Below are 14876 nucleotides of genomic sequence, written 5' to 3'. Positions count from 1 at the left end.
TTTAATCTATGAAAATTTTCTTATCTTGATTTATATATCTGTGTCATCTTGTTTACTTGTCTTCTTAAAACTTCTTTCTTCTTTCTGTCTAGGAGTCAATGAGTGCCGCAACCCTTCAGTCCACAAGTGTGCCCAGATCTGCACTGACACCCTCACTGGTTACTACTGCTCCTGCAACCCCGGCTACCAGCTCATGCCAGATGGCAAAGCCTGCGAGGATCTCAACGAGTGTCTCAGCACACCTGCTGTATGCAGTCAGATCTGTGAGAACACTGTTGGCTCATACCACTGCAAATGTGCCCCGGGATACATCCGTGAAGCGGACGGACGCACCTGTCGCCAGAACAGTGGCATTGCCCCGTACCTGTTGTACAGTAATCGCTACTACATCCGCAACTTGACTACTGACGGATCACACTTGAGCATCGTCCTGCAGGGGCTGTCCGACGTGGTGGCATTAGATTTTGATTACATAGAGAAAAGGATTTATTGGCTAGACACAAATGCTGGAAAGATTGAGCGAATGCGCTTTGATGGGAGCGACAGGGAGACACTGGCGGATTACAACATGGGAGGAGCAGAGGGCCTGGCGCTTGATTGGGTGGGCAGGTGTGTTAAATCGGAGGAGCCTCATTTAAAAATATATCTTAATTATTAAATATTTGATCATTTAGTAATGTATTAATAGATACAGTCAAATGCAATGATTCATTTGTGTGAATTTGAAGTTTTTTTCTTTGAAGTGATTTTTCATCACTTGGAGACACTGTTTTTTCTGTATTAAATTTGACCAAAATATGGTTGCAGGGATGTTAATGCAATCTTGTTGTGTCTGCTGCAGGAAGTTGTACTGGGTGGACAGTTATTATAGCTCAGTTCATGTGATGGAGCTGGATGGGCGCAACAAGAAGAAACTGCTTGATGGGGAGTTCACAGAGGGGAATGACACTTATATTATCAGCCGACCTCGTGCTGTGGCTGTCAACCCTAAATATGGGTACTAACACACACACAGTCACACTCGCACACACACATAAGTTCTTTGTAACGGGCAGAAAATAGAACCAGACTTTTACAGTTTTTCATAGCAAAGTTTCTTCTGTCAGACCTCTTTCGAAAAAATTAAGAAACGGGTCCAAAAATACACTATTAGGTGTGCTTGCTACTTGCAGTCTGACATTTGCTGGAGGTTTTTAATCTTTCAGATATACACTAGAATTTGCTCTTAAATCCTGTTTTTGGATTTTCCCCATCCTTTCTGTTCTCTTCATTCCTGTCCTCTTTTTTCCAGATGGTTATACTGGACCGACTGGGGAGACACAGCGTATATCGGCAGGGTTGGCATGGATGGAAGTAATGTCAGTGCCATTATCACAACTAAGCTGGAGTGGCCCAATGCTCTGACCATAGACTACACCACCAACAAGATCTTCTTTGCTGATTCCCACCTTAACTTTCTGGAGTGAGTTTGGACATTCAGACATGACTTCATTTAGATTTATCATCAAATAGGATTGAGTGAGGCGCTCAGTTCCTAAAGTTTCTCTCTCAACAGTACTGTAAATTTATGCTGACCCCGTTCCAACTTTCAGTTTTGCAGACATGGACGGAAAGAACCGTCACCGAGCCATTGCTGGTACACTTCCTCATGTCTTCGCTGTTACCCTGTTTGAGGACTGGATTTACTGGACAGACCAGAACATGCACACTGTGGAGAAGGCCCATAAGTACACAGGCGAAGAGCGAACCGTCATGGGCAACAATACACACCGGCCCACTGACATTCATGTCTGCCACCCCTACAGGCAACCTCGAAGTATGTTAATTTTAACTTTTTTTTGTCTTGCCAGCCTGTTGCTCAGAATTTACCAATATGTCACTTTTAATTACCTTCTCAGGTGAAAACCCCTGCTCCTCCCATGACCTGACCTGCAGTCATCTGTGTCTGATTGCACCTGGTGGGCAGCATGCTACCTGCGAGTGTCCAGATCACTTCATTGGCCTTGCTGTGGGCTTCAAGATCCAGTGTGTCGCTGACTGCTCCAGCACCCAGTTCCGCTGTGGGGACAATGAGAAGTCAGTCAGATCCATTCACTTCTTCAGCCCATTAGTTTCGCAACAACATATTTCAAAAGTTAACTATAAAGATCTCTTTACAGGATACTAATTTTCAATTGCGATGGCAGACAATTGTGCAATAAATAAGCATCGAATTTACTGACATTTTTCAATTATTAGATTTATTTTGATCATTTAGAATGAATCACTAATAAGACAATACTTCACACACTTTTTTAAGCAAGGTCTGTGGTACTAAATGATTCAGAAAATTCAGATTATAATCTACTACATCATCTTAACACCATTGTAGTGCTACCTTGCAGATTAGTTTTACATTTATATTCTCTAATCTAACCTATTTGTGCTACTCTTATTTTATAGGTGTGTTCCTATATGGTGGAAGTGTGACGGCCAATCAGATTGCGGTGATGGCTCAGATGAACCTCAGACCTGCCCGACCCGTTACTGCCCCATTGGCCAGTTCCAGTGTCAGAACGGCAACTGTACCTATCCTGGTTTCATCTGTGATGGCGACTCTGACTGCCCTGATGGTTCAGATGAGGATGCTGCTCTCTGCAGTATGTCCTTTATTAATATTTTAAACTGTATTAGTGTAGAACTTCAGATAGGAAGCATACATTAAAATGATTCACCAGTATCTTTGAGCATGGAACAAAAATGTAAAAATATTTAATAAAATAGAATAAATTGTGCTACACTCACAGAAATACAGTTGGTAATTAATTTGAATTTAAATTTACTAAGATTATTTCAAATCTGGCTTTGAATATTGCTCTTCAACTTCTGAAGTATACAACATTTTCTGGAAAAAAGTTCAAACGTTGGTCAGTCTTAATCTCAAGGGTAGCCCTAACACTTCAGATGTAGTTCAGGCAGAAAGTTTAGATTGAATTTATCTGAAACTTTCAAACAGTAGTCAAGCTGCAGTCTGTCCCTGTAGGTGACCACCGATGCCAGGAAAACCAGTTCCAGTGTAAAAACAAGAAGTGCATCCCTGTGTCCTGGCACTGCGACGGGGTAAATGACTGTTCGGATGGCAGTGATGAGGACGCCGACATTTGTTCCCAGAGGACCTGCAAACCAGGAGAATTCCAGTGTGCCAACGGACGCTGCCTGCCATCGAGCTATGTGTGTGACGCCCAGGACGACTGTGGAGATGGATCAGATGAACCATTTGAAACCTGCAGTGAGTGGCAGTATCAGTGAATTAAAGCCTTGGAGAAACAAGAAAATGATACACTGTGCATTGCAGAAGCCTCAAAGTTACACATAACATTTCATGACTCTTATCCACATTACCAACAGATGTTCTCTCTTAAAATGCTTAGAGTTTCTTGCTTTAACACTTTTCTGTGCCTGCAGCAGGAATTTAACCCTCAAATTACAGGACAGATTTAGATTTATCTGTTATTTAACTATACATAATTAGTGTTGACTCAGCCATGTCCTAAAAGGCCTCCCAGTGAGTCAATGATATCGTATTGCACATACTGCACTATGGATTGTTTTTGTTTCTCTAAGCTGGATCTGCTTCTTTCTCATCCTCTTCCTTCTGCTCATTCTCCCTGTTTGTCTCACTCTGCCTTATTTCCATCTCCCTCATTAATTCTCATATCTTATATTCTTGTCTTCTAACATTTTTTTCTTGTCATCTGTTTCTCTCACTTTGCTCCATCCATTTCACATCTCTCTCTCTCTCTCTGCTCCTCTCTCTATACAGTGGGTCCAGACTACAAGTGCGATGAGGACACTGAGTTCTCCTGCAAGACAAACTACCGCTGTATTCCTCAGTGGGCCCGATGTGACGGCACCAACGACTGCATTGACAACAGCGATGAGCAAGGCTGTGGTCAGTGCCTGTGTGTCAGCAGATGTGTTCTTGTGTAAAGGCAGGCCTGTAACAAAGACTGCACTAGTGGAGAAGAATCTGGTTCAAGGATTTAAGGAGTTATGTTAGAGTGAACAGAGATGTAGATTTTTTCTGCAGAAGGTCTGTGCTGTACTTAAACAATTAACTGGAATTACATTATTATACTGTATGTATATATTATTGTTTGAGCATAATTACAGATGGGTGACAAATTAAAGGGAAAACTGGACCAATGTGTTAGACAGTGTTCTCTACCACCACCATCAAAACACCAAATGAAGGGGGATTGAAGCAGCTTCCCTCTACTGCTTTCTGACTTTGTTTGTCAAACAGAGGCGGTGACCTGTGACCCTCTGGGTGATTTCCGTTGTGACAACCACCGCTGTGTCCCCATCCGTTGGCAATGTGACGGCGCCAATGACTGTGGTGATGGCTCAGATGAGAGGAACTGCCGTGAGTGCCATGCCCCATATTTTTCACCTCAGTCCATTTCAATATCATTACATACCAGCAAAGAATTTTAAAAAAGAATTGTTAATGCCTGCCAGAGTTACAAAATAAAATATTTTCCTCAGTTTAGCCCAGTTATTAAAAATATGAATCTGGGAGTTGCAAATAAACTTAATTTATTTCATGCCTCTTTGTTTAATTCAACCAGCGTAAGATGTGCAAACAGTAATAAATTATTCTGACCCCAAATTGAAGATGTGTGTATCTCTTTGACTGTGATTGTCATCTATAGAGCCAAGGCCTTGCTCTGAAAGTGAGTTTCGATGTGACGAGGGACAGTGCATTCCTGGAAACTGGGTGTGTGACCATGACAACGACTGTGGGGACAACTCAGACGAACGAGACTGTGGTAAGCATGTGCTGCACTCACCTCCTCAGAATATCCATGCATCTGTCATAAACAACATAAACACACACACGTACACACATCTGTTAACATCCTGGCTCTCTTCCAGAGTTGTACACGTGTCGTCCAGGTTCATTCCAGTGCGACTCGGGTCACTGTATCCCCGCTGCTCTGCAGTGTGACGGCCGGCCTGATTGTCAGGATCTGTCAGACGAGACCAGCTGTCGTAAGTAAACAACATGAAAACTAATGGCAGGCTGCCTGGCCTCTGGAGTGTTTCAGTGTGTTTGCACTTTTGTTTGTTTTTGTATGTGAGAGTGTGCGTATGAAGAATTTAATTATTCTGGTTTAAAGGCTAACTATCAGTTAGGGAAGGGCCACTTATTTGGATGTGAAATGGAAAGTGAACACACACTTGCAATGCAGTAGTTGAACCATAAAATAGCTTCTACAAGATGCAATGTACATTTACAACAAACAAGTGTAATTCTTTAACGTTTGCGTTTGTTTTCACATTCAAATATCTGGTCTAGATAGAGTTCGGTATAACTGTGGATTTGTCAAGCATGTCTGCTGGTGTGTAAAGTGCTGAGAAAAAGATAAAGAAAGAGAGAGATCCTTTTAAACCAAAAATATACAGTTGATTGATTAACTTATTTCCCCCGACCCTTTCAGCCACTCGTTACCCAGGAGGCCGTTGGTGCCCTCACGACCAGTTCCAGTGCGGGAACCGTCTGTGTGTGAGCCAGAGCTGGGTGTGTGATGCTGTGGACGACTGTGGGGACAATTCAGATGAACAGCTCAGTTTATGCTGTGAGGAACATTTTGTTTATTGCACATGGCAAAATCTGAAAACGTGTGTTCGTGTTCTGTGTCCATTTATGTCTGTGTGATCAATATAATCATAATTCCAAACTACCTAGAACTACTTGACCTAAACTTGCAAAGGCTAAGAGGATTTTCATGTTAATAATTTGTCCGATACATAGACACGTGCATGTAAACACTCTTTTCTGTCTTTGTGGATGACTATTAACAAATTTAATGAATCTAAGCTGTAGCAATATCACAATTTAGTCTTTAAAGATGCAGCCATAGATTTTTGGCACAAATGAGGAGGGAGTTAGTGTAAGAATTGTTTGTTACTGTTATGTCAGATTTATTTAATTACATTTGTGTGTGGTTTCGAACAGTGAACATCACCTGCGAGATGCCGTCCAGGTTCCGCTGTGCCAACGGCTACTGTATCTTTGCGGGCCTGATGTGCAACAATAAGGACGACTGCGGGGACGGCAGTGATGAAAAGGAAGATCTCTGTATGAGTTTCACACACACACGCACGCACACGCACGCACGCACGCACGCACAAACACAATCTATCAGGGCTCATGAACAAAAATACATGTAATAGTGCTATATTTGTAATAACTGTGTGATAAATGTGTGTCTCCATTTTAATACTGTTTTTTTAATGTTCAAATATTTGTCTTTGTTTTTAAACATAGCCTTAACCAGATAGCTATGTAATAATTTCCCATTTAGCAAATGCACCACTAATCATCAGTTTCTGGGATCGCGAAGGATTAATCCGAACACTAATGCCTCCTGAACCTTCCCCTCTAAGGCCAGTGAAATGGGAAATCCCGAAATGATATCAGTATCTGCACAGGACACAAAGCCTGAAACATTCAGGGGATAAGAAAATGGTCTCTTTTATGGAATTGTTACACAATCAGCTTAAACATCAATCAGTGCAAATTATTTTGAGAGGAGATTAAATAGTTCAGAGAGGAGGTGGACATTGGCTGGATCCAACTTAATCCATTTGTTTTAAAGAAGAAGACAGAAAAAAATAACCAGAGGGGAACCTGTGGAAAAGCCTTGAATTTAATGATTTAGTGGATATCATGTTTAAGTATGTGCCTACATACATTTGAGTTATTAACTGTGTGGGAGCATTCATATGTGCATGTGTGTATGATTGTGGGTGTTGAATGTAGTGGGCACTCCACTCACATCTTTTTTTTAGTTTTTTAGACAGTTAGGGAGTGAAGGGCGACACTGTTCAGAAAGAAATTAATTAAATCTCACACTAGTGGAGGCAGATCAGTTTCTGCTGACAAGTTGCGTATCCACTCAACCTTCTCTGGGTACTCCATGACTCACTCTGACTGTGTCCTTCCCAGGCCGCGAGCCCACACTGCCCCCCTGCACACTGGAAGAGTTTAAATGCACCAATGGACGCTGTGTGGCTCTGCCCTACGTGTGTGACCACAACGACAACTGTGGGGACCGCACTGATGAGTTAGGCTGCAGTGAGTGGCAAAACAAATACTTTTCAGATAAAGTTTATTGTCTGCTATTGAAATGTTGTAAATTCTTTTTTTGGATGACAAAAATGTGACCATAAAATAAACTGCATATTTATTTGTTTAAAAGGATGTTTAATTTGTTTTAGTTCTGTATTAAAAACTCTAATGATATTTGCAGTATGTATACAGATAATGGCAAATTTAAAACCATAGATCAAATGATCAAATGTCAAGACTACAGAGACACAGTCACTGGCCTCTTTATTAGATACACCTGTGCCATCTAATGCAATCCAATACAACACCTCTGCTTTACATTCTACATTTCTGATGTTTATACGTTTTCAGTTTTTGTTGAAGTCATAGTGGATGACCTTTAAAAAAAGTAGAATTTATAGAATAGCTGTTGCATGGGATTGAATTAGATTGCACATGGATACCTAATAAAGTGGCTGGTGACTGCACTTCAGAATGGAATGTCCCAGTTAAGCCCAAGCCCTGGTGATGAGAAACTCAAATTTATACTGCATCACAGTTTGTTTTCATTTAGCCTTTTTATAGTTTTTTTCTCAGCTGAACTGCTGTAGAGCTTAACAGGTGCTCAAACATATCCTGTTAGCTTATTTATTTATGGCTACATGAAGGTTCAATCACGTGGTGGCCCGGTAGAGGTTCAGGGAGTCATGGTGACCAGATAAATGGATTATAGTCAAAAGCTAAATTCTGCCCATGTAAACTAAACCATTGTTTGAGTGCATCAAAAGTAAGTAGCTTTTGAATTTGGCTGGAGATTAAAAGCTTGTTTGGATTATGTCAGAGAAAGTGATACGTGTTATCTGGCTCCAGATTTTGGCCATGACCGCAACTGTGAGGAGAAACTGTGCCAGCATGAATGCACCAACCTGAACGGCACCGGCTTCATCTGCTCCTGTAGACCCGGATACATGGTGGACCCTGAGAGCACCTACACCTGCCTGGGTACACACACACACACACACACACACGCACACACACACACACACACACACACACACACACACACACACACACACACACACACACTCACACTCACACTCACACTCACACAAACATACTCTCTCCCTTGGGGGCCTCTGAACATGTTAACACAAATTGTACTAATAGCACTCAAAAACCCCAAATTGATATATAATAAAATGTCATTACTCCAGTTAACTCTCCTGATCTGCTTCATCTTCAACTTTAACTTTATTGTCCCGAAGGAAAAATTTGGGACTTAGTTTGTTTAACCATCACTACTCAATCCTCTTATAAAAGGGTTAAAAAACATCTTCACCACCTCCAAATAATAACATGGTAAATTAATCACAAACTGAGTTTTCATTAATATTTAACAGTTTGGTGGCCGGAGAGATTAATTATTATTCAACCTGAAATCTTCTTCACTGTGTCTCCTTGCTCTTTCAGACATCGACGAGTGCGAGGTGTACAGCACCTGCCCTCAGGTGTGTAAGAACACCAAGGGCGGCTACGACTGTGAGTGTGCCCCCGGCTACCGGAAAGTTGGAAATGGCAACATGTGCGAGGCTGAGGGTGAGAGGAATATTTTTATAAACAATAGCGTGTAGACAATAGAGGTATACAAACATGAGGTATACATACTCTGAACAGTAACACCACATTTCAGTTTTCTCATGGATTATCAGATGCTGCTGTTAAAAGAAGCAGTTAAATGCCAAAAGTGAAAAGGGAAAGTATGAATGCCTGTGTTTCCCTCAGGGCCGACTCCTCTGCTGCTTCTACCGGAGAACATTCGTATCCGGAGGTTCAACATGCAGACAGAGGCCTACCACGACTTCCTCAAAGAGCAGGAGCACATCATGGCTCTGGACTACGACTGGGACCACAACAACACCGGATTAAGTAAGACAACATAGATAAATGCTAGATAGTGCTAGAAAGACATAGACAGCTGGCTCAGTGTTAATCAGAGGAATGTATTTGATGATGTCTCTGTGTTTTATCAGGTATGGTGTACTTCACTGTGGCCGGTAAGGACTCCATACCAGGTGCCATTAAGAGAGCGTACATACCTTCAGTGGATGATGGCAGTAACAACATTGGTGCTGCTGTAGATCTTGGCATTAAATACATCACAACACCAGACGGCATTGCTGTGGACTGGGTGGGCAGGTGAGGCTAACCAACATTACTGGCTTGCAGTCTGGTGTTTTTTTCTACATTTATCAGATTACATTCCTCTATTATTCTGATGCCTTGAGCTTTACTATTTCACTATTCATCTATGTTAATTTGACACAATTACTGACACTATTTTGTCTGTGCTTGTTTAGATAAAACATTTTTACAGACTACGCCCCAATGTGCATATTTTGTGATTTATTTTTGTCTTTCTTTTCCTTCTAGGAACCTGTACTGGGCAGACTCCAAGTTGAAAAGGTTAGAGGTGGCCATGTTGGATGGACGCTACAGGAAGCACCTCGTCAAGACTGAGCTTGGTTACCCGTCTGCTGTGGCAATCAACCCGCGACTGGGGTGAGAGAGACACCGAGATTAGCATTAGACTTTGAGACAGTATTTTGCAGATTAGAGTAATTTAGGAACTTGTTGAATACATCTTGTGTCACTTTCATTTTGTACATTTTCAACTAAATTTATTTTCTTTTCGTTATATTTACAGGTAATCCTTTGCTCTTCCCATGTTAACTCTCAAGAAATTCATGATCAAGTTCTAATTTACAGCAGAAATAAAGGAGCATTTAGTTGCTATGACTTTGTATCTATTTGCCATGGGAAACCAAAAAGGAGGAATCTTTTACTCACCACATCTCAGAACCCAGAACTCTAACCCCCCCGTGTTCCTGCAGGATGTTGTACTGGTCAGATCGAGGGGAAGCAGCCAAAATCGAGTGTTCCTGGCTGGACGGTCAAGAGAGGAAAATCCTGGTGGCTGACGGTTTGGGTTGGCCCACCGGCCTGTCCATCGACTACACCAACAGTGACAGAATCTACTGGTCTGACTCCAAGGAAAGCCGCATAGAGTCTATTCTGCCTTCAGGAGAAGATCGCAGAACTGCCGTCTACATAGGTGAGGATTAGGAATGACAGTCATTAAAGAATCCTGACACGAGAGACTGAAAATTATATTATTCAGAAAATATTCATACGTGATCGTTGATACTTAATCTATAGAAAATGGATGAATGATTGTGGTTCATTTCACCTCTTCATTTGTGATTTGGTTGTACATGTTGTTGCACCTTGTCTAGATGTGAGAAACCCCTTCAGCGTGAGTGTGTTTGAGGACCACGTTTATTGGAGCACTCAGGAGAAAGGGGAGGTGTTCCGGCAGGATAAGTTTGGTCATGGTGTAAAAACCAAACTGCTGACTGCTGGACCCTGGCTGACCCAGGTCTCTGTGTACCAGCAACAGAGATACAACTCCATAGCCAGTAAGATGCACACTCAGCCAACACATACTTCAACACATACTCCACCATATTAAGTCCATCTTTTTGTTCACCCTAATAGAATAGTTTCTGTGAATCATCTTTTAATTGCAGATTATTTTTTCTTTTACTGCTCTTTAATTGCCGACTGTTCAGCAGTATTCCATTTGCTATTATGAACATTCAAAGCTTCAGTGCACGTAAAGTATTACACTTTTCATGCATTAGCAATAATTAGCATGGAAGTAAAAACTTTCTACAGAAAATCAGCAAAAATAATCACTGAAAAAGTCATCACAGTGCTGGCCATACTGATAAATAAAAAGACAATTTTAATCTGTCAATTTAAAACTTCATAAACAATAAACTATATAAGTTTAATTTAGTAAAATGATAAAACCCCTTCCTTTGTCTCTGCAGTGAAGAATCCATGTAAGGGAATCTGCAGCCATCTGTGTTTGCTCCGACCACAAGGTTACACCTGTGCCTGCCCCGAGGGTACCAGCTTTGTCCCTGGTAGCAACACTGAATGTGATGCTGGTAAGAATTTACTTTCATCAGTATGTGTCATATATACGTTGAGCATCATGTAGTGGAGTTGCATTAATTAATGTCACAGCTTTATTGCAGGAACACTGATAGAACTTGCACTTTTTTTTAGCTTGTTTCTTTGCATAATGTTGACCTGTAATAGACTTTAAAACCCAGCTTTGACACAACACCAGGGAGGATAGCAGAGGAGGGCAGATACTGTAACAATTCTTGCTACATTTTTGTTTGACAAGGAGAAAGATTACTTTCACTGTCATAATTGTTCATGTAATAAATTATTTCAGGTTTTGACCCACCACCCACCATGCCGCCACCATGCCAGTGTCAGAATGGAGGCACTTGCTACTTTGATGACAACAAGGCTCTCTGCAAGTAAGACATTTTTTCATATAGGAAAGTTAAAAGAAAACATAATATTCTTGCCAGAGGCAACCAATTGATAAATTACCTGCGATGTGTTGGTATGTAAATAAATTATCCTATTAATGATGGAAGGGGAGATGCAAATGAGAAGCAGAGACTAAAATGCTACAACTGTAACGTCTGTGTTTTGTTTCACAGGTGTCCACCAGAGTGGTACGGTGACAGCTGTGAGATGAGTGTATTCGACGTGGTCGCATCTTCAAGTATATTTGATTTTATCTCCAGAAATGTAATAAAATTCTAGGTCATTTGTTGATAGAAAACCTTTTTCATCATTATTAATCTGCCTCTGCCCCCTCTTGTGTCCTCCTCTCTTAGTTGGGATAGCCATCGGGGTGACATTAGGGATCGTGATTTTGCTACTTGTTCTGGTTTATGCTACCAGGCAGAAAACCAACCTGATGGAGAGGATACGCAACAGTATGCCCTCCATGCCCTCCATGCCGTCTATGCCCTCCATGCCATCTATGCCCAACCTGCCAGGCTTCAGGTTAGATGGACCAAGAAGAGAAGCAATACAATTAAAAAAAAATCCTGTCAGAATTTTAATATCTAAAAGTTTTGTTTCTAAATTAGTTGTGCACCATAAAACTCCTAGTTCACAATTTCTTTTTCAATATACTGTAGCATGTTAGACTCAATTTTAGGTTTTCTGTTTGGCTTTCTGCATCATGTTATTGCTGAATTGCAAATGTGTCTTGATGTTTTTCAGGAATAGTTCATCTCCAGATGCATCGAAAACAGAAGACACTGCAACAACGTTAAATTCAGTAGAGGTCAGTATAAAATCAAAAACAAACATTTTATATTTCCAATTACTTCCTTTAGTACATTTTGACTAACTCTTACCGAATACCAATACTTTCCTGTATCTTCATTAGGTACCCTCTATGTCTGTGTCCATGGTTGAGACGGATGGGAAGAATTTTGAGAATCCAGCATATGAAGCTGGAGAAGAGCCTGTTGCTAACGGCCTGGCAACGGCCACCTCAGCTCCTGTTGGAACAAATGAGGTCAATAAACATCAATAAATGCTCCCCAGTAGAGTGCATTGATTTCTCGCATAGTTCCTGTATATGACATACTACATGGCCTTTTCCCTTGCAGATTTTTCCTTGTCCCTTGCTGCTTGGTCCAAATTCACTTTGATATACATGTTGGGTTTTTTTCACACAAATGATATGTATACTTTGATTCACTCCTTGTCATCATCCTTTGTTTCCATTCTGGTTTGCAGGAGAACATTAATAATCCCTTATATGTGGAAGAGGTTCAAGTTGTGGACGAAGCCACAGTACATGTAACCAAACCTGTCAGTGACGACCAGGTGGGTTTAAACATTCATTACCAATTTAAAGTCTCAAAAAAAGTTCTTTTCATTATTAACAAATGAGCCATTTAACTGTAACATACCACATTGCAGAAAATGACAGTTTAACTTCAATGGTTTGTCGCCATTTTAGGAAGCCTTTGTGAACCCAGCATACAACTCACAGGTAGAAGATGCTGACGTCACTTCTGCACAACCAGCTGTTCCGAGCACAGAGGTAGTCATGGAGACACATGTTACTTGATGCGCAGTAGAGGAAAACACAAATAATGACATGCTCTGAATGTTTTAAAAAATTGCAAGCAAAGTATCTAACGATGTCAGGAATGTACACTAGTGGATTGTTTTGTCATTAGTGGATGTCATGGCTGTGAATTTGGGTTTGTACTCCATTTTTGAAGGCTTTCCATTTTCTTCTTTCCTTTCCCAGCTGTCTGAACCCGTTGGAGATGATAGTATTGTGACTTTCAAAAACCCAATATACACGGTGAGTCCAGAATGAGAGCAAACTCAGTAGCTCCAATCAGTCCATTGTTTACGATTGAATAGAACTTCAAAGATTTCATTTTGACATGCAGGTTCTGTATAGCATGTTACCCATTAAGTCTCAATAATATATGTCTATTTTGATTTTGATATGAAAACTTGCTTCACTTGTTGAAAATACAACGTTTGAATATGGTAAATGAACTATAGGAACAATGCTATATATTTCTTACACAATTTTTTCAAATTGTTGTGATTTTCTGACAGGAACAGACACCCACGTCCGCTCCGGATTCTGACATCTGATGTGACCTCTATATGAGAGATCAGCCTGGACCACGTTTCAGGATTGAAACTTTCATTCTCATCGGACAATACATCGCTGCTGAAGTAACTGCACAGTCCAAGAAGCAGAACATTTCTGACACTGATACCATCAGAGCTGCTAGACTCAGAATATTTACAAAGCTGGAACAAATCAACCAAGACAACCAAGAGAAAAAGTATATGTATATATATTTTGTGTGTGTCACCCACAGAGTTGACTTTATTTGCAATTTAACTGCAAGACATGATTGATGATAATATAACTAATATAAGACTTATTGAATAATATTAATAGTGATTAAAACTTGTAAATGCTGTGTTCATTCATTTATTTTGTGTCTTTATTTAAAATTTGATTGGTGTGTTTTTGGTTCCATAATAGTCTGCAGACTATCAGGCCCTGATACTAAATATTTCATTTGATTAAACAAAGATCCTTTCTCTCTTTCATTAACACCACTTTGTATCACTTTCTTCCCCATATTGACACAAACACTGCTCACCGCTGGTGTTATCATCAGCCATCATCACAGCTCCCCAGCTACTGTATCTGACCCAGTGAACTAAGATGAAATGCTTTGTCACCACCCATTTAGTCACACAGAAATCCACAATTTGAGACTGTGATCACAGGGCAGCAACAATGCCTCCTCTCCTCTCTTCTTCCTCACCCACTGTCACAAACGTCTGAATACATCAAGGTCAACTCTTATTAAGCTTGAAACAACTAGGGCAGCAAAGGGACAAGAGACAAGTGAAAAAGGCAGATAAGAGGAGAGAGCATAGAGGGAGTAAAGAAGACTGGAATCACAGCAGGGAGGGATGTTAAGGAAGCTGTGGCCAGTGTTTCTGGGTTGTGGTCCATGATGATTCATAGTCCGTGTATTCATACCACTGGTCCCCCACAACGTGTCTCTGACCATCAGCCAAAACGAGCACTGTACAGCTCACAGAGAGACAGACATGGAGGGAGGGAATGAATAGTAATGGATGGATTTAAGAGGGGCGGACCAAAGAGGCATGCAGCTTGAAACATGTGTGCACCCTGTGCTGCCTTCAGGGACTGTAAGAAATAGTCAAAACGGTCAGTTACAATACAATAATAAATAATACAATAATTACAATTTTTCTGAAAAGCTGAGAATTTGTTGGTAGTGTTTTGAATTACATTACACTTAAACAGCCATAT

At 40.8% G+C, this 14876-nt stretch overlaps 1 protein-coding gene across 1 annotated transcript in view; it reads left to right on the top strand.

Moving 5' to 3' along the window:
* lrp2b (low density lipoprotein receptor-related protein 2b) overlaps positions 1-13118 on the top strand; it is a 36622-nt gene extending 23504 nt beyond the window's left edge. The window contains exons 51-78 of the mRNA XM_062443232.1: positions 93-609; positions 842-997; positions 1292-1462; positions 1593-1816; positions 1899-2076; positions 2443-2639; positions 3023-3268; positions 3803-3931; positions 4286-4405; positions 4695-4811; positions 4918-5034; positions 5484-5621; positions 6002-6124; positions 6995-7123; positions 7967-8098; positions 8567-8692; positions 8879-9022; positions 9127-9292; positions 9527-9655; positions 9988-10208; positions 10390-10572; positions 10990-11109; positions 11406-11493; positions 11683-11747; positions 11863-12080; positions 12426-12557; positions 12782-12871; positions 13008-13118. Coding sequence (XP_062299216.1) covers positions 93-609; positions 842-997; positions 1292-1462; positions 1593-1816; positions 1899-2076; positions 2443-2639; positions 3023-3268; positions 3803-3931; positions 4286-4405; positions 4695-4811; positions 4918-5034; positions 5484-5621; positions 6002-6124; positions 6995-7123; positions 7967-8098; positions 8567-8692; positions 8879-9022; positions 9127-9292; positions 9527-9655; positions 9988-10208; positions 10390-10572; positions 10990-11109; positions 11406-11493; positions 11683-11747; positions 11863-12080; positions 12426-12557; positions 12782-12871; positions 13008-13118 — 4487 coding nt within the window. The remainder of the gene's footprint in view (positions 1-92; positions 610-841; positions 998-1291; positions 1463-1592; positions 1817-1898; positions 2077-2442; positions 2640-3022; positions 3269-3802; positions 3932-4285; positions 4406-4694; positions 4812-4917; positions 5035-5483; positions 5622-6001; positions 6125-6994; positions 7124-7966; positions 8099-8566; positions 8693-8878; positions 9023-9126; positions 9293-9526; positions 9656-9987; positions 10209-10389; positions 10573-10989; positions 11110-11405; positions 11494-11682; positions 11748-11862; positions 12081-12425; positions 12558-12781; positions 12872-13007) is intronic.
* The last annotated feature ends 1758 nt before the right edge of the window (positions 13119-14876 follow it).

Source organism: Scomber scombrus, chromosome 21, assembly GCF_963691925.1.
Source record: "Scomber scombrus chromosome 21, fScoSco1.1, whole genome shotgun sequence".
NCBI classification, from domain to species: Eukaryota; Metazoa; Chordata; class Actinopteri; order Scombriformes; family Scombridae; genus Scomber; species Scomber scombrus.
The sequence above is the reverse complement of the archived record's forward strand: the minus strand, read 5'-3'. Positions and strand labels throughout refer to the sequence as shown.